At 45.1% G+C, this 26,572-nt stretch overlaps 1 protein-coding gene across 3 annotated transcripts in view; it reads right to left on the bottom strand.

Annotated features, from left to right (window-relative positions):
• Positions 1 to 265: 265 nt before the first annotated feature.
• The window catches only part of LOC117708249 (DDI proteasomal shuttling factor 2), a 42,540-nt gene continuing 16,233 nt past the window's right edge, over positions 266 to 26,572 (bottom strand). Inside the window, exons 5-10 of one of the 3 annotated variants that reach the window (XM_034501724.2) lie at positions 23,896 to 24,023; positions 19,294 to 19,422; positions 16,147 to 16,250; positions 13,845 to 14,034; positions 11,305 to 11,365; positions 266 to 8,351 (exon numbers count right to left, since the gene is read on the bottom strand). In XM_034501724.2, the coding sequence (XP_034357615.1) occupies positions 11,349 to 11,365; positions 13,845 to 14,034; positions 16,147 to 16,250; positions 19,294 to 19,422; positions 23,896 to 24,023 (568 nt within the window). In that variant the 3' untranslated portion in view covers positions 266 to 8,351; positions 11,305 to 11,348. Of the gene's footprint in view, positions 8,352 to 11,304; positions 11,366 to 13,844; positions 14,035 to 16,146; positions 16,251 to 19,293; positions 19,423 to 23,895; positions 24,024 to 26,572 lie in introns of those variants that run through there. The other 2 variants (XM_034501720.2, XM_034501723.2) reach the window with 2 other exon arrangements.

Below are 26,572 nucleotides of genomic sequence, written 5' to 3'. Positions count from 1 at the left end.
CCTTGGATTCAGAGATCTGCTTGGCTCTAGAGGCCAGCTTTAACTGCTGTGCTTCGCTGCCAGTGTTGTTCCTCTTACATCTGCAGGGAGGTCTCCAGCAACCTGGAAGTCAAGTTTCATGGCTGTGTTCATCCCTTCTGGGTTCAGGCACATAGGCAATGCTGCCCCAATACCTGGGCAGAAGTAATTTAAAGGGCCAGGGAGTCAGAAACAAGAACTGAAGGAAGTAATCATCTTAAGTTAGAAGAAGCAGATCAAATGAAAGTCTTATGATAAAAACTTTATTGTCTTAAATATCAAAGGTTTTACACATCACGTTTTCTTCAGAAAGTTCCTATTAAAGAAGAAAAATAAAATAAAGTGTTTGGATTATTCAGGGCTGACTTACATTTCAAAATACGACAAGAAACAAAACAAAACAAAAAAAATCAAACTCAAAGGCATCTAGTGCATTCAGCTGCAGACAGTCCTAACCAGCACACAAAGCCACGGACTTCGGATTCCTGAGTGCAGCTTCCCAGTCCTCAGTTTCCCCAACTCTCAAAGCATCTGGGCATGCCTGGGCGGGCCACTGGCAAGCAGATGTTGATAACTAGACTGGATCTCAAAAGATGAAGTTGAGTCAAAGCTTAAAGAGAAGCCAGAAACCCTCGACACCCGGGCAACTTCAGGAAGCCTAAGAGGGAGGGCTTCCTAGTTAAGATCTGCCACCTGCAGCTAGAAAGCCAGGGGACCTTTACTGGGGGTTGAAGCCTTTCATCGGGCCCAGCTCGCCATGAAGAAATCTGGATAAAGATGCACTAATAGTTTCCCATGGAAGGTGCACGTAGAGATTCACTCAACAGAACATATTCCCTCTGATGTCTCCCCAGAATGAACAGACGCCCAGGGGATGAGGAGGAGAGAACACAAGCCTCGGTACTTGGGTGGAAGAGAGTGAGGCCACATGTCTTCAGGGCTGTAAGAACTGCTCAAGGAGCCTGTGGACACACATCTGACTGGCTACTGTAGGAACACAAGTCTATTCTGAAGGTCACAGACACACTCATTCAGGTTTGCAGGATTCGGGCAACCAAACTCTTAAGTACAAATCACTGCCCATCACCTGACAGGGCAGAAGGGGAAACGCCCCTTACCCAAGTTAGCCAATCAAAACCTTTTTCAGTTGCTTATTCTGACACAGCTCTGTAAGAAGCAATCTGATCTCATGTTACAGGCCTCCTGATTTGGGGTTCAAACTTGGCAGGTAAACAAACTCCCGTGCTGAGCCATTTTTTTTTTTTCTTGGTAAATTTGTCTTAGCAGCCCCCTTACCCCATTTCACAAGCCCCTGACCCGCGAATCTAATTACTGATCAACTTTTAAACGTATTTCCTAACCTCAAATCACTAAGAACCTATTTTCCTTCTATGCTTCAGGAGTGCATACACCCGGCTCTATCTTAAATGGAGGATTGAAGAATGTCTTGTGGAGGGGGCAGAGTTCTGCAAAGCAATCCTGTCTGCCCATCCCAACATCAATCACTTCTGCTCTGGATTCTCTTGTCCACACACTGCACATCCTGCAGAGGCCTCTGCTGAGCTCTGCTCCCCAGAGGGTGGAGGGGACACACTCACATGTGACCCTGCATCCTGAAGGGAAACAGCTGTCCCTCCTCTCTTCACCGGGATGTCTATTCTGCTTGTCCCTCCTCTCTTCACCGGGATGTCTATTCTGCCTGTCCCTTCTCTTCATCGGGATGTCTATTCTGCCTGTCCCTTTCTGGTCCACAGCTTTACACATCAATTCATCAAGATCTGTTCAGTTATTTCTACTAAATCTTTTTATTTAAAATTCTTTTTTTTGTGTGTGTGTGTGCAGTGTTGGGGGTCAACCCCAGGGCCTTGTACATGTCAGGCAAGTGTTCTACTACCACTGAGCTATGTGGGTAACCCTCCATCCACTCTTTTGGAGGCAGGGTGGCAATGTAACCCAAGCTGACCTGAAACTCCCTATGTAGCCAAGAATGACCTTGAACTTCTGATCCTCTCCCCTTGGTCTCCAGTGCTGGGATCACATGCACACCACACCTGGCTTACACAGTGCTGGGGGCTGGACTGAGGGCTTCCTGCAGCTAGGCAAGCTGTCTGCCTCCCACTGTGCTATTTCCCTACACCCTCAACTTTTTTCAAGTCTATTTAAGACAGTTCCTCTCTGTAGCCCTGACTGGCCTTGCACTTACGGTTGAAAGGTGTGTGCCAACACGCCAGCCCCCAGTTGTTTAAACTAAACACTTTAAAGTGTAACTCTAGGTTTACAGTGTTGAATTCTAGGTTTACAGTGTTGAAAAAAATCACCGGCCTGATTTTTTCCCCCATAGTCAGTTCTAAACTGCAACCAAACGAAAGCATGCTATTCAGACATTATAGAGTGTGCCTATAACTTCATACACCCAGCCACTTTAGGATTGCTAGTTCAAGGCCAGCTTGGGCTGTAAGAGATCTCCTCAAAAACAAAAGCATGCTGGGGTAGGGGTGGGGTAGCATGCTAACAGGTAAAAACAGATCTCAGTTAAAACTTGCCCCCGTCTTCCCTAGACTGAAGGCGGCTAAAGCCAGGCTCCTGTCTGCTTTAGCTGCTGCTGAACTCCCGGGCTTCAGGGGTGCCCCAAGTCTGATGAACAAACCAATGACTTCTTGCTCCTACTGCATAGCTCTGAAGTTAGCTCTTCCCACCACAGCACACAAGGTGCAACAGAAAACCTAAGAAACATCTAGAAACCATTTTTGGTATACAGGATGCAGAAACCCCTATCCCGGTGAACCTAACGTTTGAAGCAGGTGAGAGTGAGTCAAAGTGGTAAGGAGCCAAGGGCCACACCAGGTGGCAGTCCTCTCCAGGAGCGCCGCCCTCTAACCTTCCCCGATACTCCCAAGATGTGATGCTTCTGCTATTCAAAAAAATTAAGGCACGAAAGAAAAGCAAGTACATCGAAGGCTCAACCCAAAGTCCTTACTGCGGCTCTACCAACACTCGGGGAGTCAGGTAACTTATGGGGGCTCAGTGCCAGCCCTGAGGGGATACAGGAAACACCAAATGCTATGACTCGGTTCTAGTCAGCCACAGACTGGCTTTTATTTTTTGATGGTAAGGATTAAACCCAGGACCTCAAATGCTATGCAGGCGTTCCACCAAACCATGCCCCTCTGCCCTGTGGCATTGCTAGTGATACATACACCAGCCAGTTTTGTCTATGCTCCCCACAGGCAGGAACTGGAACCGTGCTGGGTGAACTGGGCATAGGTGTGTGCGCCTGTAATCCTTGTATTCTAAAGGCTGAGGCTGGAAAACTGCCATGAGTTTGAGGCCATCCTGGGCTATGGCGAGATCCTGTCTTAAAACAAAACAAAACAAAAAAACAAAACAAAAACAAAAAACAAACAAAAAAAATTTGCCTTGACACTCTTGTACTGCTATTTGCAAGGCAGTTTATTATATACATAGTAGGAAGAAAAGCCACCGGACGTGCAGGTCTCTTTAGACATAAAAGCTGCTTTTCAACCTATGTAAAACATTTATCAATAACCTTATATTTGAGATAGCTTAGTATTTATTTATAGACATGAGCTGAAAAGTTGAAACAAATTCTTATGGCTTTCGCTAAAGATAGAAAGCTGTAGAGAGGAAAGAAAAGGCAGATGCTGTACAAGATAAAATCCAGGACACCAGGTCCCCTACCTCATTCCTAGGCACCCTCTTGCCAAAGAAATGTTTTGGGTAGTCACCTTCATCTAGAGATGATCAGAGGGAATAGGCCTCAAGGCAGAAGTTCTCACACACCACTGACCACTTACTAAAGCCTCCTTTGCCGAGTACCTACTCTCATCTTCACCTGTCAACATCTGATGCTCAGCTCAGAGGAAGGCTTCTGCTGCTGCAGATGGCTGAACTAGCACATCTGGAAACAGCCCTTTATAGAATCAAAGGGCCCTATCTCCAGCCCTTCAGCTTGAGTGTGAGAAAATCCTTTGGTGTACAAATAGAGACCACCGCTGGAGGTAAGCAGGCGCCACAGAACCCCCTGAAAGCAGTCTGGTGAAGGAGCCGCCTCTTGCTGTTACAGTTGTGACCCAACAGGCTCAACACAAGGTTTTCCAACGATATGACTAAGTGGAAGCTGACTCTGATGTCCCACTAATGACATTCCTCAAGGTCCTCTGTTCTAGATTTGCCCAGTTTAAGCCAATCAATTCCTAACATCATCCAAACTTCAGACAAAAGATTTTTTATTTACTGTTTAAAAGACAGGGTCTCACTAATGTAGCTCTGGCTGTCCTTGAACTCAGACATCCACCTGCCTTCTAGAATGAAAGGTATGTCACCTTGCCTGGCCTTTGATTTCATTTATTTTTGACAGATCTTAAAAATCAAAAGCAATTACTGTTGCAAAGAAAATAACCACCAAAGGAACAAAGTATTTGGCAAGTGAGTCAAGCTCGAAGCATTCCTTAAGAATACCTGTATAATCATCGACATATCAGGCTGCTTCTAAAAATAAACATACAAGCACATACATTAAAAGCTATTGTAATGAAATCTTTTCCAGACTGGTATTCTACACTCCAGCTAGGGCCACCTCCCACATACCCACAGCTTAAACTCAGTGGTCAGCCAGACTCTGCCTTTCAGTTTCTTCTGCTCACACAGGCATTCTGGAAGGAGTCTGTCATCAGTACTTTCTTCTATCCACCCTACCTTGTGGCCCCCAAATTCACCCCCACCTTGCCGCCCTTCAAGCCAATACCTGGCTTCCCTGCACTGCCTGCTCATGCCCCAGGCACTGCTCTAAGTTGGGTGACAGTGTCCTGTGAACAGTTTCCTGGTGAATCACACATACATCTTTGGTGTAGAACAGGCAAAAGGTGGACAGGCCATGCCCATCTGAAACAAAGAGTTTCTCAAGGACAGTTCGGCTAGCCTGGTGTTCTGAGGACCTGATGGAGAGCAGGAAACCACACGGCCATCCAGCAACCATTCCCTAACTCCAGAAAGGACCATGATACGCGGTGTGACCTGCCACCATGTCACTGAAGTGAGTCTCGGCACACAAACAATGCGGCAAAAAGAACAGAAAACCCTGTAAGTGCCCCCAAAGTTTCAAAAACTCCTGAGATATGAACCCATCTGTGCTTGATGACTTCAATTTTGATGGATAAGACCAAGCTTTGAGAGACAGACAGAGAGATAGAGATGGGTAGTGCAGTGATTTTTAAACAAAATCAGTTAATGCTAAGTTCAGAATTCAATTTCAACACTTTCATTTTAATAAACTGCAAACTCTCAACCTGGAACCAGGAATTATCCTCAAAATCCTTTTCAAGAAAAGCAAGATTCCAGATTCCTGCCAGGCACCTAAGACAAGAGTTTATGTTCCAGGAAAGGATGCTTTCAAACCTATCTGGAGTAATTATTGCACAGTGGGGCCCGCAGGACAGCAACTCGCAAGGCGAGAGCTCACACTAAAAAGGCCACAGGAAATGCAGTTACACAGTTGCCTTGCTCCAGCTCAGCCTGATGAACACAAACATGGATCCTGCTTAGAAAAGAAACTCCTGAGGAAAGAAAGGGATGAAGACTGTACCAAGGCCACTGTTGTCAGAACTTCCATTATACTTCCTCTGTCACGAGGGACGCTCACAGACTCATCAGTCCAAGCTCTGAGAGGACAGGGACAAAGGCTCTCTGGTGCTGTCTTACACGGCTCAGACTGAGCATGGGAAGAACTTCCTAACAGATGAGTTTACAAAGCCAGGAGGCTCCTGGTGGTCAGCCCGTGACCACTGCAAGGGTCAGGTTGTCAGCGAGACACATCGACCCTGTCTCTAGTACACGCTAGTGTTTGTCTAAGCCATCATCTTGACATTTACAAATGGAATTATGATCGATTTTTTCCCTTCCCTTTTAAATACAAGTAGCACCGTGTTTTACTCTAATGTGAACTTCCCCATACCCTACCCATGGTCATGAAGGTATTTGGCAATCAGTCCATGCAGCAGCCTATGATGCACAAGATAGCCCAAGGTTCAAGCCCTCCCGCTCACTCTATTTAAATGTCAACCCTGAGCACACAAATCAAAACATACAACTCTAGAAGTTATTATCTTCTCCAGCTTCCTGTTATAAGCCATACCCTGCACACAGCACAGCCAGAGCCACAAAGGGTAGCTGATCTGTCCTAGCTCCATAGATAGCAGGCTCCTCATGACTCCTCCTTTCAAAGCATTCACTCATTCTAAAATGGTATGCTATACACAAAACCATCCGCTTTATTCCGGAGTACATCATCTTAATGAGAATAAAAAGCTTTTGTATGCACACACTACCAATACATTTAAAAGGCCCAAATTTTAACAAGTAGAATAGACAAATTCATCAGACAAAAGATCATAAATTACTTTGGCCAAAAAAAAAACAAAAACAAAAACCTGGCTCAACATTTTGCTTGCAGATTTTCTACACATATTTTCTGTGTGTGTGTGTGTATTGAGTATATTTGTGTGAAAAGGGCTTTTCCAAAAGGAATGAAGTGCGGCCTAGCCCACTTTCCCACAATTATGTAGGGACCACAATGTTCTTCGCTAACAAGACAAGAAGGGCAAGGTCTGCATTCCCACCAACTCGATGCAGAGCCCCGAGGGCTTCCTGCAGAGTGAAGCCGGCACCCAGAATCCTGTCAACATCTGCCGCAGGGAAGTTAAACGATGGAAGAGCGGAGGGGATGGACAAGGACTGTGTGGTAGGTTGGTCCAATCCACTGCAGGGCAACCCAGCTCCAGGGCAGACATTGCTGGTCTCTGGCCTATCTGGGCCTGGATTCTGCACATGCTCAGAAGGCTGACTGCTGGTACCCTCCTCACTTGCGGCAAGTTCAGGTGAAATTTCTACACTTGAGGTACAGGACAACTGCTCAGACAGTTTAGCTGAGGTTATGGTGACAGAACAGCTCTTCCTGACTGATTCTGTTGGTCTGGGGAGACCTCGGCCAGGTGACAAGCCATCACCCAGACCTCCAAAGCTAGTGGATGTTTCATCTTCTATTGCAGCACAAGGTGTGGGTCCTACGATTTCTGTCTTTTCTGATTCAGAGATGGCCTGGTCACTAGGGGTCAAATGCTCGCTTTGGGCCCTCCTTTCTGTAAGGTCTGACCCGCCTGTTTGGCTCTCAGCTCCTAATTCTGACTGACAAGCGATACCCACAGGAGAATCTTCTGAGGCCGGCTCACAGCTGATGACCAGAAGCTCATGCAGCTCTTTCAAGGCCACTGTGACAGATGAACAAAACTCTCCTGCTGACTCCAGAGAGGGCTGACTACGGCCACTCAGACGGGAAGAGGAACTGTCATCTTTGTTATCCACTGGAGACATTTCAACATTATCTTCTGGGAGCTGCAAATCCCGAGTCAAGATGGAATGTTCCACATGGTCACAGGAGGGGTTACACCGTGATGTCTCCACTTCCATAGAGGGATTATCTGAAGCGAGATGTGATACGCCAGGGCTCTTGGTGATAGCATCCTTCCTGCCTGTTGAGCTGCACACAGCAACCAGAGACTGTTCAGCTATATCTACTTCCATCAGGGCTTCTGAGCATGAGCAGCTACAGAGTCCTGAAGCTGGAAGACCTTTTTCTGCACTGGGAAGATGAGAATTTCTCTGTAGCTCATCAACTTTCATTACAGCTTCCAAACTGACAACTTCTTCATGAAGCTCAAGGTCTTCTGTGTCACAAAGACACTCCTGGTCATGTGGAACTCTCTGTGGTCCAGACTCATACTGCACTCTCTCTGTTTCTCTGTGCTGCTGAAGGCTGCTCACTTGACTTGGGGTCTGATTTTCTGGATGCCAACTCTTTTCCTCCACAGATACCTGTGGCTCCTGCATCCCAGTAGTTGTGAGAGATAAACTAGCATCTTGTCTTGTATGAAGATAAACTCTGAGGCCCTGGGTTCTTTTTTCAGCAGATTTCTCCAGATTATCTGTAACAAATGCTTCTTCCGATGAATTATGCAAAGGCATAGCTAGATTCTGTTCTGCTGAGGAAGCAAGATCAGGAAGAACCTGCAGAGGAGGAGGGTCTTTTTTCTTAGAGTTTGTCTGAAATTCAGCTGAAGCCTTCATAGCCTCCATAGCTAGAGATTCAATGCTATTGGGGTCACTGGGCTTGATGGCGCAGACGGAAGCAGAAACAGAGCGAGCGAGACTCGTAGGGCTACCAACCTCAGGACTCTGCCCTGAAGGAGCTGGATGGTTGAATCCATCAGAAGTCAGCAATGATGACATTCCCAGTGAGGTAGATTCTTTACTGCTTTTCTCTGTAATAAAAGGAAAAGAAAAAAAGACTAGTTAGCAGACCACTAACTTATCATAGAGTTGAATTCTCAATAGAATAAAAACAGGCCTTTTATTTAGGGTCTCTCTTGAAAACATGTTAAAAAATACAAGAATCTTTCTCATTGTGGTAGACAAGGTAGCACCTGTCACTGAAGCTGAAATGGGTGTGTCCTTAATAAACATTAAAATCCCGTATGTAAAGAAAGCACTATTAATGTGAACTTCACAATTGTTGGGTCAACATTTAAAAGATACTTATTGATGTATTTATTTACACCAGAAAGGCTCTCACTACATAGCCAGAGCTGGCCCTAAAGTCAGGAGGCTCCTGCCTAGCTTCTTGAATGCTGAACTGTGAGAGCATAACAGCACACCAAGCAGCTACTTTCTGGTGAATTTTTGCATCTTCGCTGGATAAGTCTCACAAGGCTTTTTTTCCCTCCCTCTTCAAAACAAAACAAAACAAAACAAAACAACAGGTTCTCACTCTGTAGCCTAGGCTGGCCAACTCACTGTAGTAAGGCCAGCTAATCCTTTAACTATCAGCAATCCTTGTACGTCAGCCTCCTAAGCCCTGGCATTACAGCATGAGACACCACTGCTGGCTCCAGTGCGCTTTTCTTTTTTTTTCTTTTTTTTTGAGACAGGGTTTCTCTGTGTAGTCCTGGCTGTCCTGGAACTCACTCTGTAGACCAGGCTGGCCTTGAACTCAGAAATCCGCCTGCCTCTGCCTCCCAAGTGCTGGGATTAAAGGTGTGTGCCACCACCGCCCGGCTCCAGTACGCTTTTCATGTGTCAGTATGAGCATAGAAGTCCCAAAGCAAGCATGTTGGGGATAGAGCAGGGCAACCAAGAGAGGTGGGGTTTACATGCCTGGAGATCTCTAGAAGATAGACAAGTAAACAGTGGATTTTATTTCTAGCCAAGCTTTTCAAAAACCATGACAAAACTAAGCACCCAATTCAAAGAACAAAACAAACCAAAAAATGAAGCAGACAGAATTTTATTTATCTGCTCAGCCACTGTAATTATGTATTCATATCTGCAGCAACCTCTCCTGTCCGCGGGCTGGCTTCATGTATAAGGACAATGAGTGTGTATCACTGTTCTCAGTTCTGTAGTGCTCTGGACTGAACACACCTGGGCTTACCATACACCAGAAGGTGCTCTGCTAATCCAACCACATCGCTAGCTCTGTAATGCAGCTCTGCTCAGCCTGAAACTTGTGGCGAGTTTCCTGCCTTAGTCTGAGTGCTGGGATTACAACATGAAGACGCATACCCAGCTTCCCAATGCTGTAACTCTGATACAGTACAACAAAACTAACAAGACGTTTAAGTACTTTACTGAATACAGCAGAGGGAGGGTAGAGGAATAGTGTAATCGTTTTTTGATAGGCATCAATAACTTAGACGTACCCTAACCTGACTGCCCTTCAAACATGATGGGGGCATCAGTGCAGATGCCAAAGTGGTCCAACTCCTCTGGCACTATTAGAAACCAGCCTGTAACCACCCATAATGTCTTTAATTAAAAGGCACAGACTGCTATCAAGGCTGGAAGCACAGGCTCCTGGGTTATTAAATTCAAATCAGATGCTCCATGCTGAGCATTAACATCAGTGTGAGCACTGGATTTCCACCGGCGGAGTCATGAAGAGCAAAAGTTATGATGTAAAAATCACTCTAATTAATCAGACCCTGCTAAGTTGCATGAGAGGATGGGCCTGCTGGAAGTTGTTGGCTTTTCCTTTTTTGGGTTGAGATGGGATCTCATGTACCCTATGTTCTTTCTGTTTTTGGAGAGCTTCTTTGGCTGTTCTGGAACTCACTGTGTAGACCAGGCTGGCCTTGAACTCAGAGATGCACCTGCTGTTTCCCAGTGCAGTGACTGACTTCTTAAGAACTACCTTATCTTATAGTTGGTGGCAAGCAGGATTATGTTTTGTCTCTGTTTAAACTACACCCTGTAAATCTAGAAAATCCTTAGCTTTATCCATCTAATCAATCAGCTGACTTTGAAATAAGTTCAATTTTGGACTAATGCTAACATAAAAAAACATACTGCAAAGGAATATCCATGTTAGCACCATAAGGGAATAAGTACCACCTGGGGTTCACTGTCAAGGACCTGCGCACCCCAAAGAAGCAGGGGACATGCAGGCGCCCTGGTCGACTTTGTACTTACTATTAGAGCGGCATGCATGTCATCCTTCTGAAACTAAAATACTAGTACCACAGGGGGCTAGAAAAAAAGCTAAACTAAAGGACATCAGTGAGTATGAATGGCATGCTGCAGGTTTAATTACAGCCAGCCTCTGACCCTTACTAACGCCCTTTGTCAGACCGCCAGATAAAGTCAGCAATACTTATTTTAAAGACAGTTTCACTCTCCAGTTCAGCCTGGTCTCAAACCTTGGATCCTTGTATGTCATCGTCTGAGTGGGCTTGGAGGAACACACGCACACGCCAGCCCGCCTGTTACTGGTTCTGGGGAAGCCATTTGGTTCAACTTTCCGTTTCTGCTCAATAAAATGAAAATTCTATCCTTTTATAAACTTCAAACATATGAGGACTTCCAGCTTTAAAAAAAGAAAAAAGGCTTAAAAAATTCAGTTATCTACAACAAATTGCTGCGACACCAATAGTCTTAATTTATTCTTTTCTTCTTCTTCTTCTCCAGTATTTTCAACTCTCAGAGGTAGCAGGTATAATACTTTTTACTAAGACTTTTTCTTGGACCATTCCCATAACCAGTCAAGTTTTTAACAAGAATTTATGCCTATGTGTGTATATGGCAACATACATATAAATGTACATACAGACTAGTTGTAACCAGATTAAACAGGGAGAAAGTTTCCAGAATGATCCCAGATAGATTTTTCAGAGCACAGATGACAACGGGACGGAAGGTTAGTGTGGTGTCAATAAATACCTGGTCTGGGCCACTCCAGCTGCAGCACACACACACTACATGCATCATGGCTTCTGACGCTCTGTTTGGATTAGGAAACAGACAAGCAAACGTGGGTTAACAATGCCAAACCACACAGCATGCAGGGCTGTAGTCCTCGCTTCTTCCCATCCGTAAAACCAGGAGTTTCCACAGTGTGGGCATCCCAAAGACTTTTTGGTGCTTCCATTCTCTCCAGATATAACAAGCAAGGTTTCTGTACTTGGAAAGGAAGTATTCCATAGCTCTGCACAGATACTGAAGGCAAATGTGAGCTTGTGGCTTATTCCTTCCCTCCTTCCTTCCTTCTTTCTTTCGTTTTTCAAGACAGGGTCTTTCTGTGCAGCCCTGGCTATCCTGGAACTCGTTCTATTGACCAGGCTGGCCTTGAATTCAGAGATCTATTTGCCCATCTCTGTCTCTCGAATGCTGGGATTTAAGGTATGTGTCACTACTGACCATCTAAAGATTCCTTTAAGTTCCAGCTGCTGCCTTCTTCACAGTTAGCCAGCCAACAGACATGTTGACAGTGTTACTACTGACTTTAGACAAATACAAAGGGTGAAGATACCCTAATTAGCCAAAGAAATAATTTTTTGAAAATACTTTCATAGTATGTCCAGAATTGTGTAATTTTCATGATCCCAAGCAGTGAGTTCTCAAATAACAAACACTACTGATGCAGACTCATTGGACTACTAAACGTCAGCACGGGTCCCCACGTCCACAGCAGAAGTCCACAGGAGAACTGGCCAGGCCATTTGCTGCTCCCGCCTTAGCACCTGCACTTTGTTTAAGCTGTGCAATGAGGGAAGCTGTTACTGGGTTAGTAACACTGCTGCCGTCAGCCACAGCTATGGGAGGGGTGGTGGTGGTGGGAGATATCCCAGAACACTGGCATCCTTCTAAGCTGCCGAATCCCCGCCTGCAGGCTCAGGAGGTGAACGAGTTTACTCAAGCTGACTTTTGAGAAGATTAAAATGATCGCTGCTAATTCAAAACTCTCCCTTTTAAAAAATCACCCCAGTTAGAACCAAAACTCTGTATTACATGAAATGCAACCTGAACAGCTGATGCTACTCGCTCACATTCCAGAGTTTCAGGGTGCCACACCTGCGGGGTCTCCAAAAAAACCTAACAAAACCCTGTAGTTTGCTATTCAAATATATTGTCTTTTGTCTTGAGGAGAAAGCTACCCCAAGAGCTCGTTCTCTAAGACACTTTAGCAGAAAGAGCAAAGCATGAGACTGTCACATTGATGAATAATCCTGGAACAAGATTTCATGAGAACTCATTTACAAGTTAGTATTTTTTCAGTTGGTAGAAGATGCACCCCAGAGTCCCTGTTCTGTAACAGATGGGGGTTTCAGCAAAGCTGTTTTCATTTATTTCTCTCAGAAGACCGTGTTAAGGAGCCTGCTTTCAGAGGTTCCTACCTCAGGGAACACAAACACTGTATTCGATTAATGTGAAGCTACCCTCACCACTGACTCTTCTCCGTGGGCGGCCCTTTCCCAAAATATTTTTACTTATGAAGTCACAGTGATAATGCCTTCCTTCAAATCAATATCCAGGCTGAGAAAACGAAACATTTCCAGGTAAATACTGCCGGACTTGAAAGTGTGTGCTTACTGTAGTTTTCTTTATGAAGAAGACAGGATGTTGTAGAAGCATCCAAGCAAGTTAACAACCTTCTCCTGAGCATAGCACTGGCCTCTTGTTCCTCTTGTTCTGTTTGTTAGAAACAAGGTCTCACTGTGTAGCCCCAGTGCCCTGGAATTACTGTGTAGACCAGCCTGGCCTCAAGTCACAGAGGTCCACTGAGTGCTGGAATTATGATGTGTGCAGTCATTCCAGGCTCCTTTTTTTTCTTTCCCTTTTGGACAGGGTGTGTCTACACAGTCCAGCCTGGACCTCCAAATTCAGCCTAGGCTGGGTCTGAACTTGGGATCCTTCTGCCTTGGTCTCAGATGCTGCTTTACAGGTGTGTGTCACTACACCTTTTTTCTTGATTTGTTCCAATACGAGTCCTTTAAAGTTTTTATTATGATGGTATGTATGTTGTGGGCAACACCTTGGTCAGAAGGTGACCGTGGAGTCGGTGCTGTCCTACTACTTTTACATGGGCTCTGGTTTCTAGGCTTCTGTGGCAAGCGCCTTTACCTGCTGAGTCAGGGCAATGCAAAGCCCTGTCCACTCTCTCTCTCCTCCTCTTTGAGACAGCATCTCAAATATTGCAAGCTAGCCTTGCATTCTGATTATGTCCTCCTGAGTGCTGGATTCCAGGTGTGCAGCACCACACCCAGTCTATGGTACTGGGGACTAAGCCCAGCGCTTCCTTCGAGTGTGTTAACAAGCACTCTACTATTGAGTTGTATTTCCTGTCCAGTGGTATCAAGAGATGAGGGAGGAGGTGAGAAGACGGTGAACATGCCTACTGCTGACCAGTGAAGCTATGTATAAACCAGAAAGGCCTTCCCCTCACTAAGCACACAGCTCTACACAAATGGTCCGTTTAATACCTGCATCCTCGGCTGATTTTTGAATGGCTTCTGCTAATTCTTGGTCTGCAATTTCCTCTGGCCGTATGTCCTCTCGCCCGGTTCCATATGCCAAGCGAGCACACTCTGGTAACTCCCCCTCAGGAAGGAAGGTAGTCTGTGAGCCTGTGGTGCCAATCACCAGAACATTTTTCTTCAAGTCAATAGAACACTTTAGAAGAGAAAAGCAAAGAACAACAGCAGATGAAGCATCCTACAGAGAAACAAATTCTTGGTTCCACATTCAACCAGTAAAGAACACTACTAGGAAAAGAGATGGTTTAAAAATAAAAACTGACATAACGTTATGTTAGCACATGCTGAAAGCATCAGTTTTATACTTCTGGCTTTGGACACAAAGTCTTGCTATGTAATCCAGGATGGCCACCAATGCACTTCATAACCTAAAACAGGCTTCAACTTGGCCTCCTCCCACCTGTCTCCAGGTGTGTGCTACTACATCTCCCTAGACTTTTCTGGTTTTAAACCTCTGACTCTTGCCTCTTTTGGTCTGCTGTTTCTGTTGTTGTGGACTCCGAGCCAGCGGCCCAGGACTTTCCAAGCAACTCTGCCTCCATGCCCTACCTCGGGCTAGGCGTGCTAAGACTACAGCTCACAGGAACTCACAGACAAGCACAGGACCTGCACAGGTCTGTACCAGGGCCTTTGCATATATATTATGGCTTTGGGTTTAGTGGTTTTATAGGATTCCTGAGTGTGCAAACCAGTGAGCTCTGTTCCTTGTGCCTCGTCTGCTTTTCTACTCTTGTTTTAGCTTATCTTATCATATCATAATCCCGTTTGTTTTCTAAGGAGACGCAAAGGTGGATCTGGATGGGGGGGTAATGGGAAGGGACTGAGAGAGTAGAGAAAGGGGAACCATAATCAGGATATATATTATGTGAGAAAAAAACCATTTTCAGTAAATGGAAAAGAAAAAATAGGCACACTTGTCCTTGCAGAGGACCTTCTATCTCCAACAGGTGGCTCCTAACAGTCTGAACCTAAGGCCCAGGGGATTCAACGCTCTCTTTTTACCTTGAAGTGAACCAGGCATGCATGTAGTACTCAGACATTCTTACAAGTAAAATACATACAAAAATAAAAATAAATCCAATTCTTTAAAGATTAAAACAAGGCCAGGCAGTGGTGGTGCACGCCTTTAATCCCAGCACTTGGGAGGCAGAGGCAGGTGGATCTCTGAGTTCGAGGCCAGCCTGGTCTACAGAGTGAGTTCCAGGACAGCCAGGGCTACACAGAGAAACCTTGTCTCGAAAAACCAACCAACCAAACAAACAAATAAATAAATAAAGATTAAAACAAATAATAAAACTGAAATAATGTCAAAGCAGACAAGCTTTAACTTATTCCTAGAGGTTTTACAAAGAGATTTGTGCTGTTGGTTTTTTGTTTGTTTTCCAGAGAGGGATTTTTTGTGTAGCCCTGGCTGTCCTCAAACTCAAAGACCTGTCTGCCTCTCCTTCCCAACTGCTGGATTAACAAAGACGACCTGGTGTTGTTTTGAGGCTGGGTTTCACTATGTGACTCTGGTTGTCCTCAGGGTCTCAGAGATGCCTGATACCTCTCTGTTCCAAGTGCTTGGATTAATAAACGCACCACCATACCCAACTGGCAGACTCTATTTGTAATGACAAATTGTTTCAACTCTATGACAACAGAACCTACCAAGGACATTTCCATGGTTCTTGGTTTGTGATACATGTAACTGACAGAACTGATGTGAGTCCTAGAGACACAGCAACACTAGAGCGCTCAGGCCTGACAATATACGCCTGTCAACCCAGGCCTGATGGTACACGCCTGTCAACCCAGGCACAAGAGGCAGAGGGAAGAGTATTACTGCAAGTTCTAGGGACTCTGCTTTACACAGCAAGCTCCAGGCCAGCCAGGGCTACATAACTTAACAACAACCACAACAAAACACAAAATGAAACAACAGGCTGGGGAGTGCTGGGGTGCGGTCTTACTTGGTAGTCTTTATTGTGCAGGCATGAGGACCTAAGTTTAGATTTCCCAACACTCATGTAGGAAGCCTGGTACAACAGTGCCCATTTATAACCTTAGCACTGTGGAGATGGACATAGGAGGCTCCCTGGAGGTGCTGCCCAGCCAGTGTAGCAAAACTGGTGAATTCTGGGTTCAGTGAGAGACGCTCTCTCTGAAACAAGTAGGTGGAGACTGAGGAGATCACCTGTTGTCAACCTCTAGCCTTCACACACGTGTCCATGTATATACACACACACATACAAAAGCTCTTAATTACCTGATGCCGTTTAAGCATGTCCAGACCCAGAAGCATGTCCATAGGCTGTTCTTCCAGAATTGAGAAGGAACATGCCAGAAAATCACCTTCAATCTGAACCTGAGCTAAAACACAAAGAAAAGGTATTACTGGTATTGGCTTCACAAGCCCAAGGCGAGCTTTGCCTGGCCTTCTGGGACTCACTCAACCTAGGAAGGCATAACAATTAGACAGGCGGAAAAGCAAATGAAGTGGACAGGACAGAGCTACCGTTATGAACATGATCAGGACCCATGCTCAGCAGGTGAAAAGAGCAAACACTATGAGGATTAAGAAAACAGTAGCAATGAAGTTAATTCTCTAGCAGTTACCACTGGTTTTTATATATAGGCTGGAGAGTGTGAAATATGTGCCCAATATAATAAACCATACCAAATAATCATGTGCTTAGTTTCCAAATGAAGAAATAGAAAACCAAAGAGTGATGAGGGACAGCCCAGTGGTTAAGAACAACTGCCTGGTCTTCCAGAGGTCCTAAGTTCAATTCCCAGCAGCCACATGGTAGCTTACAGCCATCTGTGATTTGATGTCCTCTTATGATGTACATAAAGACATGATCATTCATAAACATAAAATAGATAAACAAATAAACCTGGGGGGGGGAGCACTTACTTGTTGCTCTCCCAAGAACCTGAGCTCAGTTCTCAGGACTCACGTCAGGCAGTTCACAACTGCCTATAACTCAAGTTAGCCTCTAAGGGCATGTGCACACACATGGTATACACTTACATTTCTAGCAAACATTACTATCTATTTTGTTCTTTAAAGTACTGTCTTTTCAAGAACTGAAACTATAGATGTACACAACCCCGTAGGCTCAAGACGAACATCTTTTTTCCAAAGATAGGGTTTCTCTGTGTAGCCCTGGCTGGCCTGGAACTTGCTCTGTAGGCTGGCCTCTAACACTGGGATTCCTCTGCCTCCGTTTCCCAAGTGTGGAGATTAAAGGCGTGAGTCACCAGGCCTAGCTCTCTTAGGTATCATGTAGCTGAGTCCAAGTTTAGCCTGATTTATGTAAAAAGGTCCAGGGCTACTTTAAAAGATCCTGTCTTGAAAAAAGAAAAAACAAAACAGAAGCAAGTTTTAATCTTTCCTTTTCTGGTCTTGATTGCCACCTCTTTATTTAAATGATTTTTGAATAAATCTCATGCAGTCCATTCAGGCTTGCTTTGAAATCCTAAGTGTGTAGCTTCCACCTGCCAAATGCGTAGCTTACAGGAGTTTGTGATACCACGTCCAGCTGAGAAGATCTGCCTGAAGAGCAGTGCAGGTGCTGTGTGCATGGGCAGACATGCCTGTGGAGGCTGGAGGTTGACGCTTAGTGCCCTTTTCTCTCTTGTTCTCTACTGTAGTCTGTGAGACAGGGTCTCACAGCACTGGGCTGGACAGCTGACCAGCCTCCCAGATCTTCCAGTCTAGTCTTACACTTGTACAGCAGCACTCTGGCAATTCAATCGCCCTCTGACCCACATGTGGGCTGTAACCTGGACAATTTACGTATGTGTGCTGTGAAGCTGGTCTGACTTGCAACTCCTCTCTCTATGTAGATATGCAGCTATCCCGGAACACCTCAAACCTCTCTTGCTCTAAGATTTCCACATTCATTTCCATAGAAATCACCCATTTGGTGATGATAGCTGGAAAAGGCAATTAACTGTGACCTGCCTGGGTGTTCAGCTTTTAAACATTGCTTCTCTTTCAGAGGACCCAGATTAGGTCCTAGTACCTATATGAGGATCACAACCACCCATAATTCTAATTACAAAGGATCTGATGCACTCTTCTGAACTGCAAAAGCATCAGACACAAGTAGTATTAAAAACAAACAAACAAACAAACAAACAAACAGGGGCTGGAGAGATGGCTCAGTGGTTAAGAGCACTGGATGCTCTTCCAGAGGTCCTGAGTTCAATTCCCAGCAACCACATTGTGGCTCACAACCATCTGTAGTGGAATCCAACACCCTCTTCTGGTGTGTCTGAAGACAGCTACAGTGTACTCATACATAAAATAAATAAATATATCTTTTAAAAAACCCAGTCATATACATAAAATATAACAAATAAAATTTTAAAACACAAAACCACAAAGTTGAGTTACAACAAACAAGAGTAGCAAGAACTACACACACACAGAGAGAGAGAGAGAGACAGAGACAGAGACAGAGAGACAGAGACAGACAGACAGACATATCTTACATTGTAGGCAAGTCTGCCATTTTGAGTTGGGTCCCTGCAATACATATAGTCTGTGTGCTGGAAACTACCCTTGCTGTGTCTTGCCAGTTTGTGCAATAAAAGGTCTATGAAGTTAGTCTTACAGCCTACTTGATGGGCTTTAGAATCACTATGGAAATAAGTATACCTGCTATATCTCTACAGTGTTTCTAGAAAGATCTTTTATTTCTAGAGAATACCCATTCTGAGGATCCACCAATATCTTGCCCCCTTCTCGTTCACACGCAGACACCCCTCAGAATGTGAAAGATAAACCTAGCACAGGAGAATCTTTTGACTGAATCACATTGGAGTCCATCAAGGGGCTGGAGGACAGCCCGGTTGTGGAGTGTACTTAGCATGTGCTAAGGCACTGGCTTCCATCATGGAAGTGAAGGGTGCTTTTCCAGAATGAAAAAGCCACCAACACTTGATTAAGTACAAGAACTAAAGAGAGCACATGGACCAACCTACCAGGGAGCTGAGAGGGGGGCTACATAGCCCAAGAACACTAAGCATCCACACAGCTACGATGACCACAGGGAAATCAAAATGCAGTACCTAACCTAACACTGTGAAGGAAATGACCTTTGACCAATCCAAGCTACAGAGAAAGAAGCCACACTCCAGAGTCAGCAAGATGCCTCAGGAAAAAAAAATTCTTGCCATAAAAGCCTGGCAACTTGAAATCAAGTCCAGGAACTTGTGGAAGGGCGAGCACCAGATCCCAACGTTGTCCTCTGACCTGCACAGGAGCAGGTGTACCCAAAGACATACTCACTTGCTCTCAGGTACATGCCATGTCAATCAGGTACTGTGAAAAAAACTGTAGAACTCACTACCCTATAAAATCCTTATTTAAAAAAGCAGTAACCTGCCCACCTTCACTCACCTAGATGAACCCTTCCAATAATTTTCTGTGTGCCTACTCCTTTGGCAATGCCAGCCCAGCGACGATCCACCAGTCTCATGATGTTACACCTTTCTGCACAGGCCTGGCTCATGATAGTCATCTGGGCACCTGGAGGGAGAGAGGAATACCAGACTGTAAGACATAAGCCACGTAACATCGTCCTGCTTGGCTTTTTCTTTGTTTGTTTTGTAAAGCTCCGACTGTTCCTCCTGCATCCATCCTCACACTCGGGGATGACAGATGTGCAGCGATGGCCCTGATATTTATATTCACTTTTCGTTTCCACGCCAGAATCTAACAAAGTACAGAAATATGACTGAAAGAAAAGAGCGTGTTGTTTATGGAGTAACTGAAGGTCACTTACAAACTTCACCAACAGGAAACAAACCCATCTGGGAGCAGCCTTCTAAATCCCAATGTTGCCACTGTGTCCACAGACAGAAATGTGTCACACAGCACCTTACACTCAGAACACTTCATCTGTTTGTGAGTTGAGTCAGGATCTTACTGTACTCCCTGTGTAGTCCACAGTAATCTTGATCATGTGATCCTCTTGTTCCAGTGTTGGACACTATAGCTCAGTGGGAGACCACTTACCTAACGTAACACAGACAGGGACCAGAACCACTTTAGAAAAAAAAGCTAGGTGCGATGGCATATACCCTTCATCCCAGCTCTCAGGAGACAGAGTCAGGAAGCCTTCTGTGAAGTGTGAGGCCAGCATATTCTATAAAGCTAGCTAGCTCAAAACAATCTACAGCTACATATGAGACCCTATCCCAAACAAACAAATAACACACCCCACCCCTAAAAAAGAACATAAAAATAATCTAATGTCCTTTATTTTTTTCCCTAAAATAAGAAATGAACCAGCCGGGCAGTGGTGGCGCATGTCTTTAATCCCAGCACTTGGGAGGCAGAGGCAGGCGGATTTCTGAGTTTGAGGCCAGCCTGGTCTATAGAAAAGTGAATTCCTGGACAGCCAGGCTACACAGAGAAACCCTGTCTCAAAAAAAAAGAAAAAAGAAAAAAGAAAAAAAGAAAAGAAAAGAAAAGAAAAGAAAAGAGGGAGGGAGGGAGGGAGGGAGGGAGGGAGGGAGGGAGGGAAGGAAGGAAGGAAGGAAGGAAGGAAGGAAAAAATGAACCCACACACACGAGTCCCCTTCCCTTGAAAGTTGAGACCATGTAGAATAGTTTTTCTTGTTTTTGACACAAGGTCTCAGTGCAGTTCAAGCCTAAAATTCACATACAGCTCAGGACTCTCTTGTTTCTACTTGCTTAGGTGCTGGATTACAAACATGGCCCACTATGCTCTATGCTCTATTAAGTTTTATGCAGTGCTGGGTGTCAGACTCAGGGCGCTGCATGCTACACAAGCATGCTACAAGTAGGCCACTCCTAGCCTTGAGATCACTTTCTATCTGGGGGGATATGTCCTAGGCTGTATCCGGCTGACACTGTAATCTCCATGGAGGCCCAGCCTCACTTCTCTCCATTCTAACTGTGGTGAGCACAATTCAGTGTTGACTCCTGCTATCTTCACTCTTCCCTCACTGTCTCTGTAATGTCTGACCATCCTTCTCACCACAGCTGTGGGTCTGTCTTGCAACCCTCTCCCCTCCTAAGCAGATTCTCCTCTGGCTCTGAATCTGTCCCATGCATGTGTAATTTAAAGCAAGTGTGCCACTGAGTTACTGAATTCTTCCAGCTCTGCCTCTGCCTGCAGTAATCCCAAACTAGCACCTTTAGACCATTTCCTTACCTGCTCTAGAACCCTCAAAGGTTCCCACTCTGTATAAGACTGTCGAGCCACAGTGCCCCAGTGTCAGGCCACTGCATCCTGTCCATCTGCAACCTTACATTCACATCTCTTTTTCAGACAGGGTCTCAGTACCCAGACTAGCTTCAAACTCACTGAAAGATGTGGATGACCCTTAAATTTCTAATTGTCCTGCCTCTACCTCCCAAGTGCTGGGATTAAGGTCTGTGCCATCTCTTAATTTACAGAGTACTAAATCAAACCCAGGCCCTCTCTACCAATACATCCGCCCACACCCCATTCCACTCTTATAGTCTTATCACATCTACGCAGCATTTCCAGGTGGGAGGAAGCTCTATTCCCTCTAGCCTCCCAGAAAGCATCCCTTCCCTGCTCTTGTTTTCTGAGTTCCAGCTGTGCTTAGGCTTGGCTGGAGACTTGCCAACCAATCCTGCTGTCAGATTTCACTGCATGAAGCACCCGCACCTTGTGGGCACTGCACCAAAGACTTGATTTCTCTAGGCCTTCATGTCCTTACCCACAAAACAGGAACACACCATGGCACAAAGTGATGGTCTGAGGTTAAACACAACGCAGTAAGATGGCCAGGCGGTGGTGGCACACACCTTTAATCCCAGCACTTGGGAGGCAGAGGCAGGCAGAATTCTGAGTTTGAGGCCAGACTGGTCTACAGGGCTATAGAGAGAAACCCTGTCTGGGGGGGAGGGGCAGGGAAAAAAAAAAAACCAAAAAACTAAAAACAATGCAGTAAGATGTACTAAGCATCTAGCATGGTGCTTGATGTACAGCAAGAGCCGTCTGTCTGTCTCTCACATTTACATCCTGAAGCTCTCAACAGGAAGATTTACCATTAAGCACTCAGCCCAAGGCTATACAACTAGATAAACAACTTTAAAAAAAGAAGACATATTTGTTTGTATGTATGTATGTATGTATGTATGTATGTTAAACACATTCAGGTGTCTGAAGAAGCCAGAGGAGGACACTGGAGCTCTCTGGAGCTAGAGTTACAGGCAGTTGTGAGCGGCTTAAAATGGGTGCTGGGAACCTAACTCTGGTTCTCTAGAACAGCAGCAAGTGTTAACCACTGTGTCATCCATCTCTAGCCACTTGGTAGACATTGTTTAAACAGACTCATGAGCACATTTACTTCCGAGAATGTCATAGTCTCAAGACACAAACTAAACATGTGCTCAAATGTGGCACCTCCCTAACTACATCCACAAACACTTGAACACACGTTCACTTTGTACCTTGAGACTGTGATGTTAGGTTCCCAACACCCAGCAACTCGAGCTGCTCACAGTCTCAGAGAGATGGCCAGACTGATGGGCATGACACTGGAGGATTTAAAAAGCAGAGTTGGGAGCTAAAGAGATGGCTCAGTGGAGAGCACAGGCTGCTCTCCCAGAGGACCTGGGTTCAATTCTCAACACCTACATGGTGGCTCACAACCATCTCTAATGGGATCTGATGCCTTCTTCTGCCATGCAGGCATATGTGCAAACACAGCACTCAGTTACATAAATAAGTTAAAAAAAAAAAAAAAAAAAAAAAAAAAAAAAAAAAAGCAGCCTCGGGGCTGGAGAGAGGCTCCACAGTTCAGTTATTTGTTGCTCTCAGGCAGGACAGAGGCACAATACCCAGCACTACAGTGTGGCTCACTACTACTGTAATTCCAGCTCTAGGATTCTGACGCCGTCTTCTGGCCTCTGTGGGCCTACATATACTTGTAGGCAAAACATAATAAATTAATAGTTTAAAAAAAAATCTGGCCGGGCAGTGGTGGTGCAGGCCTTTAATCCCAGCACTTGGGAGGCAGAGGCAGGCGGATTTCTGAGTTTGAGGCCAGCCTGGTCTACAGAGTGAGTTCCAGGACAGCCAGGGCTACACAGAGAAACTCTGTCTCGGAACCCCACCCCCCAAAAACAACCAAACAAACAAAACAACAACAAAAACAACAACAAAAAAAGATCTAAACAAAAGTAAATAAAAATGGTGCCAGTTAACACATGGGCCACCTGAAGCTTAAGTAGCAAACCACGTTCATCTTTCTGGTCCATCCTTGTCTTTTTCAACGTTATGTGTTCTGCTTGCATGCGTGTCTGTGCAACACATGTAAGCCTGGTGCCCACCAAAAGGCAGAAGAGAGCATCAAATCCTGAGATTAGACAGTTGTGAGCCACAAATAACATAATTTCTCAATGATAACAGAGAGGCACTCAGACCACCCCTTAGTACACAGCCCTTCCTTCTCTGGAGCCTCACAAAAAGTAGCCGCCAGCAACAACTGGGGCCCAAACTCCAACTTCCACATTTGACTTGCTATCAACCTTCTAACTTTATTATTTTAAAAGATTTTACTTTTTAATTATATTTACATGTCGGGGAGGGGGAATGAAATGTAAGTACAGGTGCAGGCAAAAGCCAGAAGAGGATCCCATATTCCCTAGAGCTGGAATTAAGAGGTATCAGCTGTGTGATGTGGGTGCTGGGAACTGAACCCACACCTCTGTAAGAGCAGTACTCACTCTAAGCCCACTCTCCCACCCAACCCAACTGCAACAATGTTTAAGCCTCTATTTTCAGTTCTTTGGTTAAGTGGCCAAGAACCTGGAAATACCCTGACCACCAGTAACAGCAGAAGACAGAGATACTCAAATACAAACCCAGCTAAAAAATGACTGGGAAAAGGACTCTTTTATCCACACATAGACTGAAAAATGAGAATAACCTGCAGCCCCAGCAGCACAGCACAGGGCCAGTGTCTAAGTCACTGGCCTCCCATCCCCCGCTGTCACCTGAGTCAACGAAGGCTTTCACAGGATGCCCATTCACTCTGCAGTTGATGTAGAGCATGGCGACCTGGCCGAAGCTCTCCGGGGCCTCCTCCATAGCTATGGTCATGTTCTCCTCGATGTTCTGCTGCCTGTGACAAGCCAGAGCAGGACACTGAAAGTTCCGTTTCCAGGAAAGAACACCAAGACCACATTTGTAAATGGGTTTTGCACTAACTAAAACAGCAGAGTCACAGAATGAAAATTGGTTCTATGTTCCCAATAGGTGACTAGGTGATTCCGCAGTAGACAATGAGACACAGGCCTGGAGAAGACCTAAGACAGCATAAAATCATCCTCGTGTAAAAGAATCATGCTCCTTTAAAAAGCTCAGAAATGGAAAAACTCCTAGAAAGCAAGGCCACAGCCCTGTGTATCTTACCAAACATTGAAATTTCATGAATACTACTTGAAACAGGTTCTTACTATACAGCCCAGGCTGTACTTGAACTTGTGACCCTCTCATCTCAGCCTCTCCAGTGCTGGGATTATATACATGTCACTATGCCCTGCAAGAATGCTCCTTTATTTCTGGATTTTTGTTGTTGTTGCTGTTTTGGTTTAGTTGTTGTTTTTGTTTTTGTTTTTTGTTTGTTTGTTTGTTTGTTTGTTTGTTTGTTTTTTGAACCAGGGTTTCTCTGTATAGCTCTGGCTGTTCTGAACTTGCTCTGAATACCAGGCTAGCTTCAAACTCATGAGGTATACCTGCCTCTACCTTCTGAGTTCTGAAATTAAAGAAATGTGTCAGAACTCACAGCTGATATTTTCTTTTAAACACTGCATTGCTGGATGGTGCCCCTCGTAATCTTAACCTTAAGAGGCGGCGGCAGCTGGACAGGGTTTAAGAGCGGCTTCAACCTTCCCCGCCATGAAGCTGTTCTGCTGATACGTCTCAAGTGCAATTTTGCTACCGTTGTGGATCGTAATGTAAGTGTGTGACCCCTGTGAAAGGGGTCTTGACTCCCATAATGAGAACCAACTGTCTGGGGTAATGGGCCTATGAGACAGCTCAGTGCGTAAAGAAAGGCCTCTAAGCTTAAACACCTGAGTTCTGTCCCCAGGTTCTACCAAGGAAAAAGGAGAGATCTAACTTAAGCAAGTTGTCTTCTGATTGTTACACATATGTCACTGCACACACACACCAACATATAAATGTAATGAAACTGTGTTTTAACTCTAGATAGACTTGACTACATTTCTGGGGTTGGAAAGATGACTTGGTGGTCTTGGTGGCTACTGTTTCCCAGAGGACCTGAGTTTGGTTCCCAGCATCCACATAAGGCAGTTCACAGCTGCCTGTGATTCCAGCTCCAGGTAATACAGCAGGCTACCAACACTCATATCACACACACACACACCAATAAAATTAAAATAAACATTTACCATGCACGGTGACACACACACAGATAGGTGGATCTCTGAGTTCAAGGCTAACCAGGGCTACACAGTGAGACCCCATCTCAAAAGAACAATAAATCCAATGAGGCAACCAACCAAACCAACGAACAGAGCTTCAGGGCAGCCCCAGATTCACAGCAATGTCCAGCCAGCTTGGGGTATGGAGTAATCTGGTGATCCGCTTTCCTCACACTTCCCAGTGTCCTTTAGGGCACCCCTGTAGGAAAGGACCCTGCTTGGATATGCTACACTCCACTTCCAGAGTCTGTCTATGGCACCTTCCCACCTCTTTTCCCAGGATGAATGCAACTGTGCTTCAAATCAACGGCAGGCTCCTTTACAGCTGCAATGTGACACAGTGAGAACAAACTGGGCAGACTCAGCTAGTTAGGGACCACAGACAGTCAAAAGTGTCTGATTAGGGCCTGCAGTCCCAGCTAGTATCGAGACCAAAGCAAGAAACTTGAGTTCAAGGCCAGCTTGGCAACTTATTGAGATCCAGTCTCAAAATAAAGTGTAAAAGCAGAGCTGAGCTGTGACTCAGAGACAGAACACTTGCCTAACTGTGTAAGAAAGGAGGTGGGAGGGAAACACCAATATTTGATGCAAGTAAAGAGAACACTTAACCACAGGCATGAGCAAACAGCTTAGGGCTTTCAATTAATTCTAGAATATAATTTGTATTTCTTCGATTTTGATACAGTCAGAGGGTCAGAGATGCAGAGATGAATGACAAGGTTCAAAATGGAAGCAATAGGGTGGGGAGAGCCAGTGAGTATAATAAAGCAAGCAAATTAGGTAGCTACAGGTACAGCTCCTGCCCTACTCATAATGAAAGAACTGCTCCTTTTAGTTACAGGGTTTTCACAATCAGCAACTAAACATGACTTGGGGTTGGGGAACAGATGCCATTTTACTCAGACAGCATCTTGCTAATGACTAGTGATGTGGCCAGCCCTGCTGTCAGCACCACCACACTTGCCTAGGAGATCCTGACTCAAGCATCTGCAGTTTTAAAAGCGTACTGCATGCTTTTAATACAGCCCCAGCAGAGAACCACTGCATCAGAGGCTCAGAGTCAGAAACGGGCCATGCAAAGAGCTTATCCACCAACTGAGACAGCAAAGGAGAGCAGAAAGACATCAGACTCTGGACTACCAGACGCCACTTGTGCAGAGCTCTCTAATCCAATCATAATCTTCAAGCTCTGGTTTAATCAGGATTGAAATCAGCTGTCATAGCC

Source organism: Arvicanthis niloticus, chromosome 5 (assembly GCF_011762505.2).
Source record: "Arvicanthis niloticus isolate mArvNil1 chromosome 5, mArvNil1.pat.X, whole genome shotgun sequence".
Classification (NCBI taxonomy): Eukaryota; Metazoa; Chordata; class Mammalia; order Rodentia; family Muridae; genus Arvicanthis; species Arvicanthis niloticus.
Note: the sequence above shows the minus strand (reverse complement) of the source record. Positions and strands in the feature narration are given on the sequence as shown.